The sequence below is a fragment of the Homalodisca vitripennis genome, chromosome 4, assembly GCF_021130785.1.
Source record: "Homalodisca vitripennis isolate AUS2020 chromosome 4, UT_GWSS_2.1, whole genome shotgun sequence".
NCBI lineage: Eukaryota > Metazoa > Arthropoda > Insecta > Hemiptera > Cicadellidae > Homalodisca > Homalodisca vitripennis.
The window spans coordinates 165,182,162-165,205,201 of NC_060210.1; the positions used below are offsets into that span (position 1 = coordinate 165,182,162).

Consider the following 23,040-nt stretch of genomic DNA (forward strand, 5'->3'; position numbering starts at 1 on the left):
AATACAGACAGGTTGGATTCTGAAAAGTAGAAAATGAAAGTCTGTCCTTTAAGAATTTTGAACCAGAATGTTGCTGAATTGGTGTAAGATATTTACAATTCTAATGACATTATTAGAATGATGTCTGGAAAACAGATCATTTCACCATTAGAAATAAAGATATAAAGGTACAGGTACAAAGTGATTAGTTTTAGTAAATTTCTAAGAAATATATCTTTTATTTGAAGAAAAATTCCAAACAAGTCAAATTAATTTTTCAAAGATTTGTAACCTTAGGCCCAAGGACTACATCCTTCCTGGATAAAGTGGAACACATGAAATTTGTGTTTCTGCACATTGCACTAAAACATAAAATTAATGATGACTGGAGCAAAAATGCAAAATTTTGTCTTAGATGATGAATATCTTTAAATTTCGATCACTCCTCGTGTTTGGTCAAGATAATGTAGAATCCACTTTCCCAGGACTGTTACATCAATGTGTGTACAGAATACCCAAGTGTTAGTGAATTTCAAGACTATAACTGTATAACAAATTTAAAATGTTATAATAGATGAAGGTACTAACAAAAATAAACTGTAAATAGGAGTTTGATGGAAACAGTAGTACAAAAGCACCAGAAATGTTATTGTAATTTTTAGAAACATATTAAAGGCTTCAACTACATACATTTATAGTTAATCAGTATAGTGAAATCAAATCAAAAACTTAACAGAAGGCCATGTAGGCTATTAATTAATTGTGATTTGGTCAAACATTATTCCTTAACCATACAATATGAGATACAATCCTTTCTCTGGACTACCAGCCAAGCTACCTTACACTCCTTCATTATTTATTACAAATTGAAGGGAAAATTGAAACATCTTCAATATGGTCCATATCAGATTGTCTGGTACACAACACAGTTGCCTTTATACTTTCTAGAAAAAACTTTTACAAATCTTGAAGAAGGCTGTGCCTTTTCCTGTTAAAAAGATCATTTCCTTCTCTAATGGCAACACCTCTCAGTACAAGGATACAAAAATGTTTATAATTGTGTTTGCATAAAGGAATTTTTAGGATTGAAGTCAAGTGATAGTAATTTACATCTCATTTCAGTCAGGATAAATCCCTTGAGTGTATAATGTCAGTTTACCAAGTAACACCAACTGGTTCAGAATATATCGCTTCTGGTTTTGTGACAGTAGTAAATGAAAATTCTTAGAGGCTGATTATAGCCTATTGAGACAGAAAATAACATGTATAAACATTTTACACAAAATATTGCAATACAGCACTGTTTTATTACACCAAAATTGGTAAATTTTACACCACTATACCAAGAGATGTAATAGGGGTACCAGGAAACACTCTTGTAATTAATGAGAAGGGTTCAAAAAATTTAATTTAATTGTTCGCCACAGGAGAAAAATTGTATTACAATAAAAGCTTTGAAGGATTAAAGGTTAGCACTTTATTTAAAAATGTATTATCAAGATACATAAAAATGTTTTCCTACGTAATTTAGATGTTTTAATCAAATGGATAAAAACATTGTCTACCAAAGGGAGATAATTTCACACCTAACTGTCTGTTGCATAACACACCTTAATGTACATAGCAATGGCTCCTCACACCAACCTAGTGTACACCAGTAAACATGTATTAAAAAGAAAATAAGAACCCATTTACGTCCCATTCTGAAATTTTGCATATATGTAATCAGTTATAATGTAAATAACATATATTTTCTAACAAAATTAAAGGAGATGTATTTTTTTGGAAGAATTTAAAATATAAAAAAACCTAGTCAAGTGATATATCAAATTAAAAAGCATTTCAAATGGAAGTTCAATTTTTTACAAATTTGAGCTCTTTAGCTCTATTAGTTTTTTAGCTATGGTGATTACAATATACTGAGACATTACCAAAATCTGCCTTTTGTGGGTTTTCAAAAGTCTGTAACTCAAAATGGCAGAAAAATGTAATATTTTGCATTTTTACTAGTCTTGGTAGGTACAACTTACATATACAAAAATCATCAAAAACTGAGGGGTCAAGGACCAAAACTATTTTTACATACGTTGACTTTACATGGAATTACATAAAAGTCTTTAGGGACAGAATAAGACAAAAAATGGATAATCACTTACCAGATCACTCTTGTTGACAGGAAGATTCATATTTGATTCCAATTCAAAAATTGAAAGAGGAAACACTTTGGGGCGTTTGTGTTGTAGAGGTGGATCTTGCCTCCTCACCATATCTAGAAAATCAGGAATAACTCCTGGACTAGGATACAACTCAATGTCACTAGGAAGAATATAATGAGTTACCGCACTCTCTCTCGCAATGTTTCTACCAACATTCACAGGATAGAGCAGCTTCTTCTGAGCTTTATAAATGGTGTTTGCTGGCATTGTGACCCACGGTGGGGGATTAGAACAATTAAAATGTTCATCAAACACTTTGTCTACACGAGGAACTTGTTTTGGAACATGTTTACTAGGAAAATACACATGGAAAGTGACGTAGTCGGCTATCGGTGACGAGGTGCACTCGCGCAAGTAGCGGATGGTGTTGAGAGTGGGCATGAAGTCGGTACCAGGTGCGTGCAAGGCCAGCGAAATAGGACCTTGCCACCGATCCAGCAGAGTCTCCAGGTTGTCGAGGAAGGTGAAGTCTGCATGTGTGGTGTAGGTGATACTCTCCCAGCAATGGAAGTGTCTCGCAGCCCGTACATAGTTGTACAGTACCCAGTAGTCCCCACGCTGCTCAGTCCGTGGTACCGCCTCCCGATCCTTACACCCGATGATCTCCTCTAGCGTGTTAAGGGACTCCATCTCCTCAGTGCTGCTCATCTCCTTATGTTCCGTGGAGGTTGCCACCGTTGTACTGTGCCGCATGCCTGGGGCTGATGTTGTGCCTATACATCATAAAAGTAGCTTATTTTAGAAGAAAGAAATTGTTAAGTTCCACAAAATATTTACCAAAATAATTTATTATTATGTATAAGATAAGAACTTTATAAAATTATATATGAATTTTTATTCTTTAACAAAACAAACCTGTTCTACTGGTGACTGACACAAAGACTTTAAACATGTGAACATTTTAGTGTTTTTGATACAATAGTAAATATAATGTAATAACAAAAGGTAATTAAGAATATAAATATTAAAACATTTTTGTACATAACTATTGGCCTATATAATAACATTTTTATGAGAAATTAAAATGTTTTAAATTAAATTAAAATTTTCTGGCATATACTTTTGCATATTGATTTTTTCAAGAAAAACCCCAAATCTTGTAATACTATACTCTTATTATCCTCATTTGACTTATCCAATATTGGCTTTTTATTTCATTTTTGAAAGTATATAATTAGTTCCAATATTACATGTTTTTTACAGTGTCCATGAATTTATTTCAGGTAATAATTGTATGTGTTTATATGCAGTAACTTGATTGTATATTTTGTAATAAGTTATTAAACAAAATTACAAATTACCTGAACCCTGATCGTGATTTAATCTTCAATCCAATTATATTAATTTATGCTTACACCTATTTATTACTTTCAGTTTGATGTTTATTAATTATCATTACGTTTTTATTATATATTATGTGTTTTGTATTGTTCAAATAGGCACTGCCATTGATTAATACTCGTAATTTGGTTCAATCTTTCCACAATCAGCAAAATAATATTTTCTTTGCGTTTGCAAGAAAATGTACATTACAATCATTTAACAGTGAAATAACATAAAGTTTTAGAATATCATGCAAAGGTTGCTAGAACTAAGTAATATACCCTGTACGAGGGCGGCAGCCTGAGTCTCTGGGTTATCTGAGCCAACCACTGCAGGAAGTGCAGAGTCCTGGGTTATCTCCAGTGATGCCAAGCTGCGTCCACCAGCCTGCATTTCCTCCAACATGTCCACCCCTCCATTTCTGAAACCAAATATGTACATTTAGTTCTTAAAACATTTTTCTTACAAGTTGTGATTTCCATTAATTCACAATTTTTCTGCACACTTATAAAACGAATAGCATTACAATTTTTATAATAAATATTTAAATCTTTTATGATGCTTTTTGCCTTTACACTTTTACACAACAAATAATTTTGGACTAACCAAAACTAAATATAAGAGTTTCTTTTTTACAAATTCGGGTACAAAATGTAATATTTTATTCAGTATCCACATTAAAAAAAACTCTATTATCTGGTTGATTAGAACATAGAACAGAATTACATGGGGAAGTTTTTACTTTCAAACTCAGTTCTCTTAAAAACAATAAATTACACAAACATGTTGGATATATATATATATATATATATATTCTGGAATTATTAATTGTGAAATTTGAAACTACCATTACCTTGAAACCTTAAAACAAATGACACACCACAAAATAATATATATATATATATATATATATATATATATATATACATATATATATATATATATATATATATATATATATATTCTGGAATTATTAATTTTGAAATTTGAAACTACCATTACCTTGAAACCTTAAAACAAATGACACACCACAAAATTATATATATATATATATATGCATATATGCTTCTGAGGCTGATAGTACTCATGATTATAAACCAAAATGTTCTATATACATAGGGTCGAGAAATGTGTTGTTTAGTCCCTAGCAACCTTTTTGTATTTGTAATAAAAAGATTATTATCTCTAGAACTAATAAATGATACAGATACCAAATTTTGCACATAAGTTATGACAAATTAGAAGAAAACAAAACAAATATAATTGCGTTATTTGATTTAATATTATCAAAATGGCGCCTGTTGAAAATTGTTAAAGCCAAATAACAAAACAACCAGTATAGTTATTGGTGGAATAATTTTCTTTAATACGTTACCAAATGTTTGCCAAATTCATCTATGATTCAAAAATGGGCACAACATAGAAGACAGAACCAGGCGAAATGTCCAATTGGTTATTTGTGAGCAAATATCGAATCACAGCAATGTACAAGATGTATTTATAACTATTCATTTTTCTGCCTCCATTTTAGAGTGAATTAAACTTTTACAATAACACTTTCTCATAATATTTTAAAAAGTAAAAACATTATTAGTAACTATGATAGCAGTAATGTTAAACAAATAGTTTAATGATCATAAACAAAAAAAACCATATATAATAATGTTTAATTATTTAAAAGTAGCTACATTTATTTTTATCATGGTTATAATTAACTGATCCTCCAAATTAAAACAAAATTGTCATGACAGAATGTTATGAGACTTCATATGTGATTTATTAAAGCATGTACATACCTGGAAGCGACATGTGTTCCGACATATAGCAGGACTATTATGTTGAGGACAATGCTGGTGCGCAACACCCAGTTGCGGCGAGTTAACATGCCAGGCTTTACCGCCACTGTGCTGGTGATTGGGGACCCACAACGTCATAGCATCCTCACCATACAGTCCTCCTGGAACATCATATGAATGCTGATAAACGGACATCATGATTACAATGTTGAGGACAATGCTGGTGCGCAACACCCAGTTGCGGCGAGTTAACATGCCAGGCTTTACCGCCACTGTGCTGGTGATTGGGGACCCACAACGTCATAGCATCCTCACCATACAGTCCTCCTGGAACATTGTTACAGTACACATATGAATGCTGATAAACTGACATCAGGATTACAATGTTGAGGACAATGCTGGTGCGCAACATCCAGTTGCGGCAAGTTAACATGCCAGGCTTTACCGCCACTGTCTGGGTGATTGAAGTATGCCAGGTTTTACTGTGCTAGTGATTGTGGACCCACAACATCACAGAATATTTGCCACACACCACTTTTTATAATAAAGGTGATTTAAATAAAAATTCCGCAAACCCAGTTGAGTGAAATTAGATATTCATCTAACACGTGTAAAGATAGGTCTGCCGTAAATTACAGTCCAATATCTTTATAATAATGATGTACAAATCACAGTAACAGCAAGTAGAAGTAGTAACTTTTCATTCATCATTCATTATATGCAACTAACATCTACACACATATTATAAAGCACCATGTATATATTTACAAAGATATTCTAACAGCAATCAGTTAGTTAGACTAGGAAGATAAATTTATTTCTCTTCATTCACCACTAGATATGTGAAAATGTTCTAATAGCAATCAGTCAGTAAGAGTAGGAACATAAATGTATTTCTCTGCATTCACCACTAGATATGTGAAAATGTTCTAATAGCAATCAGTCAGTAAGAGTAGGAACATAAATGTATTTCTCTTCATTCACCACTAGATATGTGAAAATGTTCTAATAGCAATCAGTCAGTAAGAGTAGGAACATAAATTGATTTCTCTTCATTCACCACTAGATATGTGAAAATGTTCTAATAGCAATCAGTCAGTAAGAGTAGGAACATAAATTGTATTTCTCTTCATTCACCACTAGATATGTGAAAATGTTCTAATAGCAATCAGTCAGTAAGAGTAGGAACATAAATTGATTTCTCTTCATTCACCACTAGATATGTGAAAATGTTCTAATAGCAATCAGTAAGTAAGAGTAGGAACATAAATGTATTTCTCTTCATTCACCACTAGATATGTGAAAATGTTCTAATAGCAATCAGTCAGTAAGACTAGGAACATAAATTGTATTTCTCTTCATTCACCACTAGATATGTGAAAATGTTCTAATAGCAATCAGTCAGTAAGAGTAGGAACATAAATGTATTTCTCTTCATTCACCACTAGATATGTGAAAATGTTCTAATAGCAATCAGTCAGTAAGAGTAGGAACATAAATGTATTTCTCTTCATTCACCACTAGATATGTGAAAATGTTCTAATAGCAATCGGTCAGTAAGAGTAGGAACAGAAAGTTTTTCTTTTCATTTGCTGTTAGTAAGTAATAAGAATAGGAACTGAAACCTTTCTCTTCACTCATCATTGAATATACTGTATGTGTGTCCAGCGCCTGCTAAAACGGTCTACATCACTGTATCTGTATTGCGGCGACGAAAATCCAGGCGTCTCAGCTATGCTCTATAACAACAGGAACGTATACAAGGACTGGCACCTAATCTTCAATTCTTGTTTTATTACATCGCCATTAAACCCCCATATTAAGCTAAAACTGACCAATATTTTTACTATCGCACATCTAAGGAAATTGTGCTACAAGCTATAAAAACGTAAATTGCTCTACAGTAGTTAATTAATACTGATATACGTTTTGATTTTCAATTTGATAGTACTTGACGTTTAAACTATGTATTTATCAATAATGTTCTTCATTATTCTTATGACAGTGTCTTTAGATTTTCTACACTCTAGATCCTGTAATACAAAAGCAAATGAGAAGGGAGCTTTATGTTATTTGCAATCTTCCTAGTACATCTACTGCATTTTTTGTAGACCAATATGGCAAGACTTTTACTCTTAATGTTTATTATAAATATTTTCTTCAGTTGGAATTTGTTTTAAGAAGTTCTCTATTGTAGCGTTTAAAAGGCGTAGTTTAGTAACCAAAAGTTCGTTGATTGCTAAATTACGGGTCTGTTTTGAATAATCTCCTGGCAATATGGATGAGAATTGGCATGTTTGTATTTGAAAAGATGTATTACACACAAATGTGCGTTTGATGCCGTGGGATTTCCTGACGGAACTTGAGTGCCAAAGTTTCCACTGAGAGCTCAAGTAAATCTTTACGGTTGGTTCTCAACGTTTTACGGTATGAAGAAATGTAACGTTCTTTCCCCAATCGATTTTGCAAAACAAGTATCCATTATTTATACGTGATTTTTATGTAATATTTAACACAATGATGTCTACACCAAACATTAACAATTAGAAATGAAGTACCTAAACAATTAACTTGTACTAGGCTATGATCAATGTTCGTTCAACGAATCCAATAATAATCTATTATTATTGATATTGTGACTCGTGCCTAAATACGTGATGAATTATATTAATATTGAAATTTAATTAAAAAAACTGATTGTGACCGTAAAATTCAAAATTATGAAGCAACCAATATCAAAAGATGTATTATTAATCATACAGGCAATATACAGATCGATAGAAAATAACACCATTTTGTGATAGTAAATTATTCATTTTTTGAAACTAGTATGTAATTTTTTAAACCTTTTTTTATGTATTTTGTAAGTAAATAATATTTAACTTTAACCTAATTAATGATTGTATTAAAAACGTCCATTTTATGCGTTCAAAGTTATCAAACACTCCTTAAAATAAACAAAAGAAATGTCACAAACTAGCATTGCATATATGTATATATATATATATATATATACATATATATATATATATATATATATATATATATATGTAGTTCAATAAAACATTACTCTATTTATTACTCTTTAGAACTATTAAGAAAATTGTTCATTTAAACTAGCAGCATGTCTGAACTTGTTAAACTTTCGTAGCATTCCTATCACATCTAGCAATTTATATTCTCTCCTATCGACACATACTCAATTCTTTACTTGCTAAAGAAATATAAAAACGAGGTTACAAACACACACGAATAAAAATAAAGCAATTAAATTTCCGATATAATGCCACTCAAGACATGTGACACTATTTTTATTCCAGAGTTATTAATGTTTTGTTTAACGAAATTCTTTTTTTGTTTAAAAAATCCGTTTAAAAATAAATCTGACATCAGAAATAATCTGAGTGTATTGAATATAAAAATATTCTTTGCAACATCTGATATAATATAAATTATTGCATAAACTTCCAGAATCATAAATTTATTACAAATGATAAAATTTGCACTAAATGCCAAAAGCAAAAGGATGTAACATCGTAATCAGTACAAGTTTAAACGAAGATGTACGAATAAAATTACGTCTTAAACCACAACAGAATTGTGGCAAAGAGATGAGAGACTGGATTACGTTGCACCCTCACGCCGCGCCATTTGACCAATTACCGCAACACTGCTCAAGGTCGTCTGGACCAGCTGACTGTTGCCAACCTAACCACAACAAAATACGCCACTACAACGTCAACAAGACATACATACGTTCACCAGAGCAATACCGCACTGGGAGCCTTTCCCTGTTGAAACGTTCGCTTTATAGCACGTGGTGTACGTAATTTCGATGTAAAACGTCGTAATTTATTATTTAGTGCGTTTAATACTAGCGCTGGACTAAATATAATTCTTATTTAACAAAGAGGTTTTATTTTGGCGCGAGAACGGTTGGACATCCCATATTTTAATTAATTGTAATGTTTGTGAATGCCAAGCTGCAACAATCAATAAGATAAAAGAATATAAGTACGTCTACAGAAATAGTGCTGATTAATGATAATGTATTATTTGAAACAGCCAGAGTCTACTTTAAAGCACAATGCCGTTACTAAAAAAGTAATAAAAATTGTTTAAGACTTTAAAAATTATCTTTACATAACCTCAATAGGATGGGTTAGAAGATTGGGTAGGAGAATAAAGATGTTATATTACTTTATATTGTTGTTTATACTACTTACAAGAAGTTGTAAAATTATGTTTTGTTATTATTATATATGCTGCTACAGATTAGATAGACTGACAGACTACCAAATACTACGTTAAGATCTTAACATAAACAAGAAATTATCTAACAGTTTTTTATATTATTATATTTTTTAGTGATTTGTATCATATTTATTAAGGAATGATTTATGAAATGTCACAACGTTTGTTTTCGGCAAAAACAAATAATAATACTAACGGAGGATCTAGTAGAAGCGGGCAACACAGATAAATGGAAGCACTAATTACAGCCAATTACAGAATGATAATCTAAATAAAACAACCCGTAAATAATCTAGAGTTATCTTAGTGACTGGCAAAAACGACACAGTTCGGCTGAAAAACTTTTGTCTGCCAACAAGATGAGTTTGTCAAAATTGACTTTGTGTCTTGCAATTCTTTATTTTTGCAACACTAAGAAATAAAACAGTATAATATGGCCTATGCCACTATTTAGACCTGTCTTTTTGCACTTTCTGAAGCGGAGAGGGGAAAAGTTAAAAAAAAAACAACAACTTAATTTAAATATTTATTTTTATACGTGAAGGAAAAAAGCTGTTCTTTTTAGTGTCAGAAAACGTCTCGCTTGATTAAAAGATAATTACTACTACAGTATATTCTCGAACATTTCCTAATCTATAACAATACAAATTATTATATTTACCATGTTGAGCATAACTAAATAAATAAAAACTAAAACAAGCAGTAAAAAAGTTAAATTTTAAAGGTAAATTCTGCCCTAAGTATTTTTAAGCACTTATTTGATACTGTTTAACTGGGGAATTGTTGAAAGATACAGTAATAAAGTTATACATAAATGGTTTGAAACTTCATTTAAAAAAATTAACATGACCCGAACTATGACCAGAAGTACAAACTGCCATGAAAAAAGATTTCAATGATAAAAACACAAGTATTCAATAATATTCAACTATTCAATAGCTGACACACGGCAGGCTGTTTTTGAAACCTTAAGCGGACACTAACTTGACACCTCACTACCTAACAATTTGATAAAACACTTGTATTCAACATCAATACGATTTACATCTATACCGTGCCAATATATCTGGATTGTTTACGATAGTGACTACAATAGGCCCAAGGTCTCCTAGCTCTTACAGTGTGTTCAGGGATCAGGATACGCCCTGTCCAGTCTCCAACAACTGTCGCCACAATGATAGACTTCGAGCGATCACGGATCCATCATCCCTAAGGCAGTGACAGGACACTATTCAAAATCTCTTCTAGACGTCACCGTTTGACATTATACCTCTTTACTGTCTACTGGGAGATCAACCGACTTTCAAGAGACCTAACAGGAGAGGAGCGCTAGGGTTGGGAGTGTTCATTTTAGGGCTCGCCGAGTTCGGAGTGTACAACAATGGGGAATATTTGACTAAACAAATCGTAATGGTTAATTGCAGTTTTATTGTTTTTTTTTTTTTTGTGTGTGTTTTCTTTCGTTACGGTAAACTAAAACCGTACATTAATACATATGTACGCTTAGACGGATGCCCCGAAAGTACGCAAAAACCCCCTCCCCCAAATTGGTACATGTACTCTGCCAACACGCAATCCCACGTCAGCCTTCTTCCCAAAACCAGACCTAGGTAAGTCTGGGGGAACACTCTGGCTAGGATAGCTGCACTACTCTGGTTACTTCATTTTAACCGCTCGATGAACAGAAAACTTAATAATTATTTTCTCATTTTCATCAACAAAATACTGTATATTTAATTTCAAATTGTAGAGTTATACTTTATTCAAGCAACTTTATCTTTTTATTAGTTTAATCTCAAAAACAAATATGAAATACATAATTTTAACTTGTAAAATTACACTTGTAAAAGTACATAATCTCCTTTTATGCGAATGAAATTTAAAAGCCACAGTTTTCAACCGGTAATTAAACCTATAAATCACACTTCGGAATGCTATATGCGTGGAATAAGTACATAGCAATACATGTGTATCCTCTAATTAATTTTCATAGCCTATCTAAGAACAGCTGGCATTTAAAAACGTTGTTACAAAATGTTGCAGTATTTTACAAAACAAAACTATTCAACAAAATGTTCGAGACCTGCTACTTTTGAAAGTAAGTTTTGATCAATTTTATATAAAATTAAGCGCCTTGCAATCTAGAGATTGGTTCGATGTAATGAAAAATTGGTCAGTTGGTGCGAACAAAACTAATAAGTCATCCTGTAAGTTGGCACCAAACCAATGTACTGGTACAAGGCAGCGCTAATATCAGTATTTCAATAGGTTTTTACATACCTTTACATTAACAATCTAAAAACACATTTGTTTATTGCAATCCAGGGGTTAAAACATGAATTTTTATAAATATCGAGCAATAAAATTGTCGCATATTTACTATTTAACCTAATGCAAATGTAGAGTATATTTTAAGGACAAGGAGGAATCATAAAAACAATATACATATTCTTTACCATATATATTCAATGTTAGCAAACGATTATAGCACCACATATTCTGCAGTATACTCCCCTTGAGGGAAGGGTACTGTTGTAGGCAGCGATAGAAGATGGGGGCCGGGCCAGGAGACGACCTTGTATTTGCGGTCGGTACCTGTCGATGACCGCTATCTCTACCTCTACCTCGGTCACACCTACAGCTGCGCCACTACTTCTCACAATATTTTCTCTTCGTCGATTTGCTTGCATATAGATCAAATTTAAATTAATCAAAATCGATAAAACAGCCCTCACAAATTGTTAGATAAAGAGTTTATAGTTAATTTTTCAAACGATAACACTATTGGTGTGAGTTGAGGAAATTGGACTAAACTCAACAATCACATTGAATGAACCCTCCCCACTATATCTACCTCAATTAGTGTTGAAACAGTTTTTACATTCTTTAGAAAATATGGCTTATTCAGCGCTATGTACAGAACAATTTCTGCAAATGTTTAGACTGTCCAGACTGCATGAAGAAAACAAATCGTCGAGTGGTCGATATTATGAATGAACGCAGCTTCAAAGATGTGCTAAAAGTCGCCTACGGTGTAGGTTCCCGAATATCCGGTTACCACAAATCAATACGTAATGTTATTGTCCATTATTGTCTTTCACAGTTTCCTCATCCTGGTGCACCCTCGCTATCTGGCCGGGTAGGGGAAGCTCTGACCCGACACTCCCTGCACCACCGAGAAGGCATGTAGAGAACACGGTCAAACCACTTTCTGTCGGCATATTACGGAATGCGACTTTCCAACCGACCCGATTAGCAAAAACATTGGCTCCGTTCATTTACTGAATAAATAATCTATAAAGCTTCATCTCGGGTGAAAGCCCTCACTTGCTCGGTGACTACTGCTGCAGACTTGTCGCCCCCCTCCTCCTCCGGCCTATACTCGGCATAACCGTACGACGTATTTGACCAATTACCCAAACTAAAATATTTTCCAAGTGGAAATGTATTTTTTCAATTGTATAGTAAGTAATCGAATTAAATCGATTTGTTTTACTATGTTCCACTACTATGATTTTACAACGTACGAGATCTGTAGTTTCATACCACCAATACTGTACGCTTTATGTCCAATCACCTCTGGTTGAGATATTTAATGCCTCGTCAATTTAGCGTGAGATTCAATACAGGTTTCACTATGGCGGCGACTATTGGAAAGCTACGCAATTGCCATTAAACAAACGTTACAACCACTAAAAATATATCGTATACGTTTAATCTGTGGTAATTGAATAATATAATGTGATTCTAAATATTTTGTTTGTTTTGTGCTCACTGTGAAATACATAAAGTACAAACCAAAAAGTACATAATATTTTCAGTACGTAATGACAGTTTTGATGACAAATATTATTATTGTAAGACCTACTAATCACGCTGGTTTTAACTTACTCTGTTGCTTTTAAGGTTTTCGGTGGAACTTAAACAATTTACAGCTAGAAGTTGCGCCACTACATTATATATGGCGAACGAGCTCATTATTTGTAACCGACCATTGAACATACAGCCTTATTAATATGACATAGCCCCTTGTCCTCTGACCCTAGACTTCGTTACTGATGGATATGGGATAAATAATCGAGACTCTCATGCCAATCCTCCTATATTAGTATCCCAAAAACTTCTTGAGTCAAAACAAACAAACATTGCAATATGAACATTGTTACCCAATGTCTTCTCTTCTATCTGCTTTTAAAATTCGTTGTTAATAAGAGGGTTTATTTTATAACGGTGCAATGTTGCCATGCGTATTTCTATTACTGGTACCAAAGTGGTGGGAACCACCAAGGTGTAACATCAAATTTTATAAAACCCACTACAAAGAGGAAACCTGCAGAAGAAATATGTAAATTGACCTTAAATTTGTATTGTGGTATAGAATCCTTCGATCTAAGAATGAAAACATCCACGTGTCACCATGGTACACATCGTAGCACACTCAGTACAATTGCTATGTTCTAATACGACCAAGTGTTTGCTCTTACTTAACCTCTGTACTTGTCTTGGCAATTAAAACGAGACAATCCTGTACTAGAACATTTCAGCCGCCCTGATTGTTTTATGGCATCAAAATCCCTTCGGGTGATGAATATGGACAAAATGGTTAGAGCAGATTCTGAAATATTCACACATTGCTTAAATAAGTATGGGATTTTCATATATACAGTACATATAAATTATACATAATTATCAAAATCACGGATATTGTCTGGTTTATGAGGTTCGTTATTGTTATTGATTTCAATATAGGAATCATATAACAGTTGAATAATTTTTATTGTAGAATACGTATACATTTCTAAGTCTATGCACAATTAATTCTGAACTCACATAGACTGCACAAAACGCATATTAAAATGTTCAGTTACCTGAGATTAAAAAACTTGCATAAATTGTTTGTGGAATACAGTAATAATTGTGTAATATTTAATTCCAGTAAACACATCTAGAAGGTGAGAAAGCATAACATATCTATAATTATAATGTAATTTTCAGAATGTAAACAAACAGCTGTGCGTGTTATTATTTTTTGTCTCATTTACGACAATGCGAAAGAAAATTGGTGAAATTACTGTGCTACTCTCACTCACATTCTGTCAGGGTTGTGACAAGCAATCCACGCAAGCACAACCCACTAGGCACAAGCATGTTTCAGACTAGACTACTCACAAGAACTAGCATGACTGGACCACTAGAAGGACTGGTCCATAAACTAGAATGACTAAACCGTCAAGTACAATGATGGGGTCTGGGGTCTTCAACTAGAATGACTAACCATTCAAACACATATGTTCTCTATTCAATGTAACTATAAAACGACAAATAATATTTCATATTAAATCTCGTGCCTCCGTTTGAACCAAAGTTAGTCATTCAATAGAGATTGTCAATCTTGTAGAGCTGAATTCACATAACTAAAAAAGAGAAAACCTCGTAGACAAATGTACAAACAACAGAACACAATATCTGAGCCAGCAGTCCCTGTTATCTTTGCGTGACAAACGTGGAGTTGTAAATCTATATGACTCTGTCTTACTCCTAAATCAGCTTTGTGTAGCGTATTTGTCATTTTGGATTTAATCTTGCTACACATGCTGTGTACACAGTTATTAGTAGCCTATATGAATAAATTACATCTGTCCATAGAATTAATTTATTACCAAAATACTAGATTTTTTTTAAGAACACTATATTAATTTGCAGGAATAAGCATATTCAAATGAGACCGAGCAACAATATACATTCAAGGCCAATATTATTCAACCTGCTCATGTACATTCGCTTCAAAAAGTTCCAACGTATTTTGTTTCATACATTATTCATCCACTGTCAATAGATTTATAAACGTACGTTTTGACTTGAACGCATTTATCATCCATTGGCAACGCGCTGTCGAATGGACGCCATTTCAACTTCTAAAGGACATCCTGATAAAATTGCGAATTATTATTTTACTTACAAACTACCTACAAAACAGACTGCATAAACCGGCTTTATATATAACAATGCCCAAAAGAGAGAGGTGAAAATGTCCGCATTGTCGTGGGGCAGTAGCGTGCAGAACTACAGCTCTTGAGTGACTGGGCACCTATATGACGTCAGACCACGCAACCACCAATGCTACCCTTCATACCACTTCAGACATGTGTCTATGTATATATAAAACCGCCTTGCCGCTCATTAAGGCCTACAAGAGAAGCGAGCAAGTCCGCATCGTCGTGGGGTAGTAGCGTGCAGAACTACAGCTCTTGAGTGACTGGGCACCTATATGACGTCAGAACATGCAACCACCAATGCTACCCTTCATACCACTTCAGACATGTGTCTATGTATATATAAAACCGCCTTGCCGCTCATTAAGGCCTACAAGAGAAGCGAGCAAGTCCGCATCGTCGTGGGGTAGTAGCGTGCAGAACTACAGCTCTTGAGCTCTTGAGTGACTGGGCACCTATATGGCGCCAGAACATGCAACCACCAATGCTACCCCTTCATACCACTTCAGACATGTGTCTATGTATATATAAAACCGCCTTGCCGCTCATTAAGGCCTACAAGAGAAGCGAGCAAGTCCGCATCGTCGTGGGGGTAGTAGCGTGCAGAACTACAGCTCTTGAGTGACTGGGCACCTATATGACGTCAGAACACGCAACCACCAATGCTACCCTTCATACCACTTCAGACATGTGTCTATGTATATATAAAACCGCCTTGCCGCTCATTAAGGCCTACAAGAGAAGCGAGCAAGTCCGCATCGTCGTGGGGTAGTAGCGTGCAGAACTACAGCTCTTGAGTGACTGGGCACCTATATGACGTCAGAACATGCAACCACCAATGCTACCCTTCATACCACTTCAGACATGTGTCTATGTATATATAAAACCGCCTTGCCGCTCATTAAGGCCTACAAGAGAAGCGAGCAAGTCCGCATCGTCGTGGGGTAGTAGCGTGCAGAACTACAGCTCTTGAGTGACTGGGCACCTATATGGCGCCAGAACATGCAACCACCAATGCTACCCCTTCATACCACTTCAGACATGTGTCTATGTATATATAAAACCGCCTTGCCGCTCATTAAGGCCTACAAGAGAAGCGAGCAAGTCCGCATCGTCGTGGGGCAGTAGCGTGCAGAACTACAGCTCTTGAGTGACTGGGCACCTATATGACGTCAGACCACGCAACCACCAATGCTACCCTTCATACCACTTCAGACATGTGTCTACGTATATATAAAACCACCTTGCCGCTCATTAAGGCCTACAAGAGAAGCGAGCAAGTCCGCATCGTCGTGGGGCAGTAGCGTGCAGAACTACAGCTCTTGAGTGACTGGGCACCTATATGGCGCCAGAACACGCAAGCCCCAATGCTACCCCTTCATACCAATTCAGGTATATCTCAGTTTACTTTATTTTCATAATATTGTTGTCATTAACTACATATTACTGATTTTATAAGATCATTTCGTTAGTTAGTAATTTCTAATTTAATCTAATTTGTTCACCAATGAGATGTATTCCATGTAATCATTGAATTTAATTAACTACTTTTAAGCTGTGAAATGCAGTGTGAACCAAGATTAGGTCCGTTATTAAGTAGTTATTGAACTTATCAGAAGGTCTATGATTCGACAGTAAATCCTTGAAGAATCCGCCTGTACAAAATCCTCATTAACACGCCTACGCCCCTCCTTGTCCTGTCCACAGTGACACACATATCCTAGCTTATCTGTGACAGTTCGATGTCTGGGCCATTCACGTCATGAAATAAAGATTTCTTTCTAATTTCTCAGTATAATGTTTTTGCAATGCTACAATTGAATAGTGTTAGTAAAATAATTAGAGATGTAGCCTTGAAAAGTGTTTTCGAAATGTACATAGTAACAAAAATAAAAGTTTACAAAAAAGTGTTAAAAGGTTTATTTATATTGTATTATACATAAAATAATTATATTTAGGCAACCAATTTCCTTTAAATAATGTATGCAAACGTTCTCAGAATGACGACTGTGTAATTTCAAAACGTTTTCAGTTTCAGAAAAGGTATTCTCTTCAGTTGAAACAAAATTAAGAAATGATTTTAATGTATGATGATCATGAATTAGTTATGATAGTTTTAATAATCCACGTTTGGTATTAAAATGAGTGGCACTGTTTCAACTCGGCGATGTGGTAGCACCTACGCAGCGTACCCTGACAGTGAGGGAGGATTGTAAATCGTAGTTTTGGCTGGAATGTGTCCCATCCGTCGTAAATTAAGTGGTTCAGTAAGTGGTTCATAGAGTCGACAGGGTCTACGAGGGTTTGACATCAGTATTGTTTCTTAAGAGCTAGCCGAGTAGGGTGTACCACGTCTCACTGACTCGCCCTTGTCTGTCCAGAACGAGTGACAAGTCCCAGAAACATGGGTGTGGGCGGCGGAGCAGAGGATATGGCCTGGTTCTCTTATCAGATCGGCACACGGCGGCCAGGCGTGGTAGCGGCTAGTGGAAGACAGAGTAGAGGTTACTAACTGGGCTTGGGTACAGTGCAATCTCTACTCACGTTAGGAAGAAGGAACTAACTCATATAATTGCAAAATATGATATATGTATGTGAGCTATATAGGCTACATGCGATAAAAATGTACATAGACACAGAGAATTATTTTAAATCGACATAACAGAATGTCATTGCATTAATAAAAACACTGAGCAGTTTCAAAAATCATACCACTGTTTGGATTTGTAAGCAATTATCTTGCATATATTCATGTTGTAAAGTGTTATTTGCGTAACCATATTTTTAAAAGTTAAAATATTTGCTTTTTGAATGAACTGTATATAATAGCAAACAGCTATTACTCTAGACTTTTACTCGTTCAAAGATTGTGATTGAAGTAATTTTATAACGGTAGCACTCGCAACCATGTTATTCAAAATTGAATAAAAACTCAAACGGTGGCTATAAGTTTATTATTAGTACAGTTAAGCCACTAAATAACCACCGACTTTAATTTGAAGCGATTAATTGACTTACAATGAAGACAACAGAAAATTATAGCACAGTTTTGTGATGACTTACACACAATTATATTAAATCAGAGTTGCAAGTTAATACTGTAATGAGAAATTCTACTCCCCACCTTTAGCACGGCGAGATACAAGAGTTAACCGCAAGCAGGATGTTCTGATTGGCTGAATGGAGGCACGCCGGAAGTGGCGATGGACAATTGTGGAGGTCAGGAGCTATTCACTGGCTATTCAGACTTCACTTACATTATCAATCAAGTAAAATTGCCAATGCCTCACCAATTACCTTTCCGTTAATATCAAATTATTCTGCTTGGAATCAATCGTCTGTCTCACCGCAAGAGATAGCAGTGTTAATGCCATCACTTTGCCAAGCCTCGTATCACATGCCTACCTCGCTCGTACAACGCACCACACCGTGTAGCAAATTGGGCCACTATACTCCAAACTGTTTCACCGAGATCGCCACCGCTGTTAACTAACGATGCGCTCTTAAGTCAGCCTCGATTAGTATTACAGGTCGACCTTAAGTACACCGTACCACATCGTGTAGCAAGTTGGGCCACTATACACCAAACTGTTTCACCGAGATCGCCACCGCTGTTAACTAACGATGCGCTCTTAAGTCAGCCTCGATTAGTATTACAGGTCGACCTTAAGTACACCGCACCACATCGTGTAGCAAGTTGGGCCACTATACACCAAACTGTTTCACCGAGATCGCCACCGCTATTAACTAACGATGCGCTCTTAAGGGGACATGGTACACCCTACACCGACAATGCTAATTTTGCTATTTTTATGCCCATTTTTTTCAGAGGCCATTGGAGATAGACCTATGAAATTTTCACAGTTTGTACTACCTCTTTTGGTTTACAAACAGACCTATTTTCAAATAAATATCTCTCTTTAAACCTCTCAAAAAAAATTTTTTTTTAAGTACCATTTTAAAGATTTATTTTTTAACATGTTTAATTAATATATTTCCAATAAAAAACAGATACCAAGATAATAATAGGTATATTTGTACAAATATGCATTATAATTATGTGACAAAAATTTGAAGCTTCTATCTTGAACGGTTTCTGAGAAAACCGGGCATAAGTGTGCGAAAATGAAATTTTCGGTTAACGCAGTTTAAAGTAAGAGATTATACTAGATTTAAAATTTTTGTAACTTACCAGCATTAAAACATTCCTGGTTCATAGTCCTTGAACTTATCTTTCTTTTCAATCTTCCTTTTAGCCATCCTCTTTTGTTTCCTTTTCCTCTTTTGTGAATCCTGAACTTTCTTTTCAGCTTCATACACTCTTTTTCTATCAATTTTCTGAAGGCGCAGATTGCAATTATCACTGTATTTTAGTTTAAGAGCTTGTAAAACATCTAGTTTCCCTAAAGCACCTTTGTTAAAACTAATAACTGCATCATATACTCCTATTTTTAAGGTTGTCATACCTACAAATACAGTTTTTGGCAGGCGCTTCCATATAACTCCATTCAATGACTCGTTTGGATTTTGGGTACGACCTAAAGTGCATCGACTTAGAAGAGTGTTGTTTGATAAGTCATTGAAGACAGGTTTGATGGCATTTAAAACTACTTCAGGAAGAGAGTGCTGTGGGAATATGGCTCTTTAGTTATTTTTGCTCGGTTGAAACCGCACCATGAAAGTTCTCCTTCGGGGCATAAAGTATGCTTAGGGTTAGCATCTGTTGACATTTTATGGTAGAAAATTGCCCATATGGCCTTTTTCATTTCAAGTAAGTCATCCCTGTTGTTTTTTTATGGCATTACCATAGTAGGACTGAATGGTATCTATTTCAGGGCCAATAAGCCTACCTTTTCCACCAAGTGCTTTACCATCACTCAATATTCCCGTTGTCTTACACAGCTTTCGAAGTCGCGACCCCATCCTTTTGGAAACATGTCCTATACACTCAGCCTTTTCTATATTTATATCTCCATAAGGCTTTGATTCATTGACAGCTGCATGACTCTTAGAGTCACCGTCCCCTAAGTAAGTCAGATATCTTACACCTCTTGTCATCACGGATCGGTTGAATATTGCACGGGACAAGATATTTTGTTTAATTTTTCTATAAGGGTTATAGTTGTCATAGAAATGTGGGAGTGGTATCATTTTTTTTGTAACAAATCAAACTATAATAATTTGCAAAAAAATAAAAACCTAAAAAAAAACAAAATATTGAGTTCCATGTCCCCTTAAGTCAGCCTCGATTAGTATTACAGGTCGACCTTAAGTACACCGCACCACATCGTGTAGCAAGTTGGGCCACTATACACCAAACTGTTTCACCGAGATCGCCACCGCTGTTAACTAACGATGCGCTCTTAAGTCAGCCTCGATTAGTATTACAGGTCGACCTTAAGTACACCGTACCACATCGTGTAGCAAGTTGGGCCACTATACACCAAACTGTTTCACCGAGATCGCCACCGCTGTTAACTAACGATGCGCTCTTAAGTCAGCCTCGATTAGTATTACAGGTCGACCTTAAGTACACCGCACCACATCGTGTAGCAAGTTGGGCCACTATACACCAAACTGTTTCACCGAGATCGCCACCGCTGTTAACTAACGATGCGCTCTTAAGTCAGCCTCGATTAGTATTACAGCTCAACCTCAAGTACACCGTGCCATATCTTGTAGCAAGTTGGGCCACGGTTTGCCGAAACTGTTTGAACGAGACCGCCATCGTTGCTAACAAAGCGCTCGTCACTTCTCCTACTCACGAACTATGTCAATTAATTGACTATGATGAAACTGACACCTTCGTAATCCTTCAATCTCAAACCATTACTTATGTCACTTATAATACCTATTGAAGTTTTAACGTCTTCAAGGTACTTTTGAACCGTTCCTTTTTAATAATTATTTTACTTCCATATAGTTGGTTGTCACACATAAACCCTAACGCAGCCTGGGGAAATTACTTAACATTACAATATACTTTCCTATATCAATATATTGAAAGATTGTATTTGTAATGTCCAATAAAATGAAAATATGTGAAACAATGTTTTTGGTGGCTGTAATATGTAACTTAAGTTATAATAACTTGTAAAGTTAAATTTAATAAGACGTTAAAATATTTTATTTTGTATTACATTATACTAAAAAAAACTGTTGGACAAGCAAATATTCAGTACTATATTCAGTTAAATGTTTAGGAATAAATTAACAGTTTGTACTGAATATCTGCTATTCTAAGCTTCAAATAAAATGTTTATGTCTCCTTTACATTTGATGTGAATCGAATTTAAATTATAAATCACTTTTAAATGTCTCGAAGAACACAACGTTTAGAACGCATGACCCAGGTGGGATGTTTACATCAGAATATTTTAAATTAGCTACAATAAAAATTAGATAACTTTATCATGAAGAGTTGCCTGTTAAAACAAAGTTAGGGTGAATGAGTTCAGTGATTACTTTACAATAGTTACGCCCACAACATTCAGGTATGAATTCCTATAGTTAACGAATGCGTGTATGTTTCCAAGTTCCTCTACCAATCACAGTTGAGCGGCAGGCGTCAACCTTGACTGGACTGTACTAATGTATGCGTGCGTGTGTTTACAGTTACTAGTAAGTAGTGACCATAGCTCAAGGCCTAACCTCGCATTCTTGCACTTGTCCTTCATATCTTTCAGCTGTAATTTGGGTAATCTGAACCTTACTCTGTGTACAAAAAGTAAAATATACTATTAAGTATTGGCGCCAACATCGTTTGTCTACACTTATATCAATCGCAGATTGTACGCTAACCTCATGTAGGGTAAATACTCAAAAATCACAAGTCTAAATTCGTATTTGTTGGATTTCATAAATTACTAGACGACAATTTTCGTTAAGAATCCAATACACAAGGTCACATTAATACAAATAACTTTTAAATAATCACTGCCTAAGGAGATAACAGGTAATCCCCAGCAGGCACGCTGCTGTGCGGAGAATGAGTTTGTCGGCGTGGAGTCACAGTACTCTCAGGATGGTTAGAGAGTAATTAACATACGTATTAGGCAGCAGGCATACTGTTGTGTGGAGCATGATGTGCAGAATTAAAACACTCTTAGGAATAGATTATTAAAACAGTGCACATCAGGCATACGGCTGTGTGGAGAATGAGGTGGAAGTTGTCGGCATGAAAGTGACTGGTGTGCAGAGTTACGGCGCTCTCAGGGTGGTTACAGAGTAATTAACATAGTAGACTGTAGACATACTCTGTGTGGAGAATGAGGTGGAAGTTGTCGGCATGAAAGTGACTGGTGTGCAGAGTTACGGCGCCCTCAGGGTGGTTACAGAGTAATTAACATAGTAGACTGTAGACATACTCTGTGTGGAGAATGAGGTGGAAGTTGTCGGCATGAAAGTGACTGGTGTGCAGAGTTACGGCGCTCTCAGGGTGGTTACAGAGTAATTAACATAGTAGACTGTAGACATACT

At 35.2% G+C, this 23,040-nt stretch overlaps 1 protein-coding gene across 5 annotated transcripts in view; it reads right to left on the bottom strand.

Moving 5' to 3' along the window:
• Positions 1 to 23,040, bottom strand: part of LOC124360530 (beta-1,4-glucuronyltransferase 1) — a 54,288-nt gene that overhangs the window by 14,267 nt on the left and 16,981 nt on the right. For 2 of the 5 annotated variants that reach the window (XM_046814237.1, XM_046814239.1), the window contains 4 exons: positions 5,522 to 5,641; positions 5,315 to 5,355; positions 3,800 to 3,939; positions 2,136 to 2,908 (listed from right to left, as the gene is read on the bottom strand). In XM_046814237.1, the coding sequence (XP_046670193.1) occupies positions 2,136 to 2,908; positions 3,800 to 3,939; positions 5,315 to 5,355; positions 5,522 to 5,569 (1,002 nt within the window). In that variant the 5' untranslated portion in view covers positions 5,570 to 5,641. Of the gene's footprint in view, positions 1 to 2,135; positions 2,909 to 3,799; positions 3,940 to 5,314; positions 5,495 to 5,521; positions 5,642 to 8,893; positions 9,045 to 23,040 lie in introns of those variants that run through there. The other 3 variants (XR_006922248.1, XM_046814236.1, XM_046814238.1) reach the window with 2 other exon arrangements.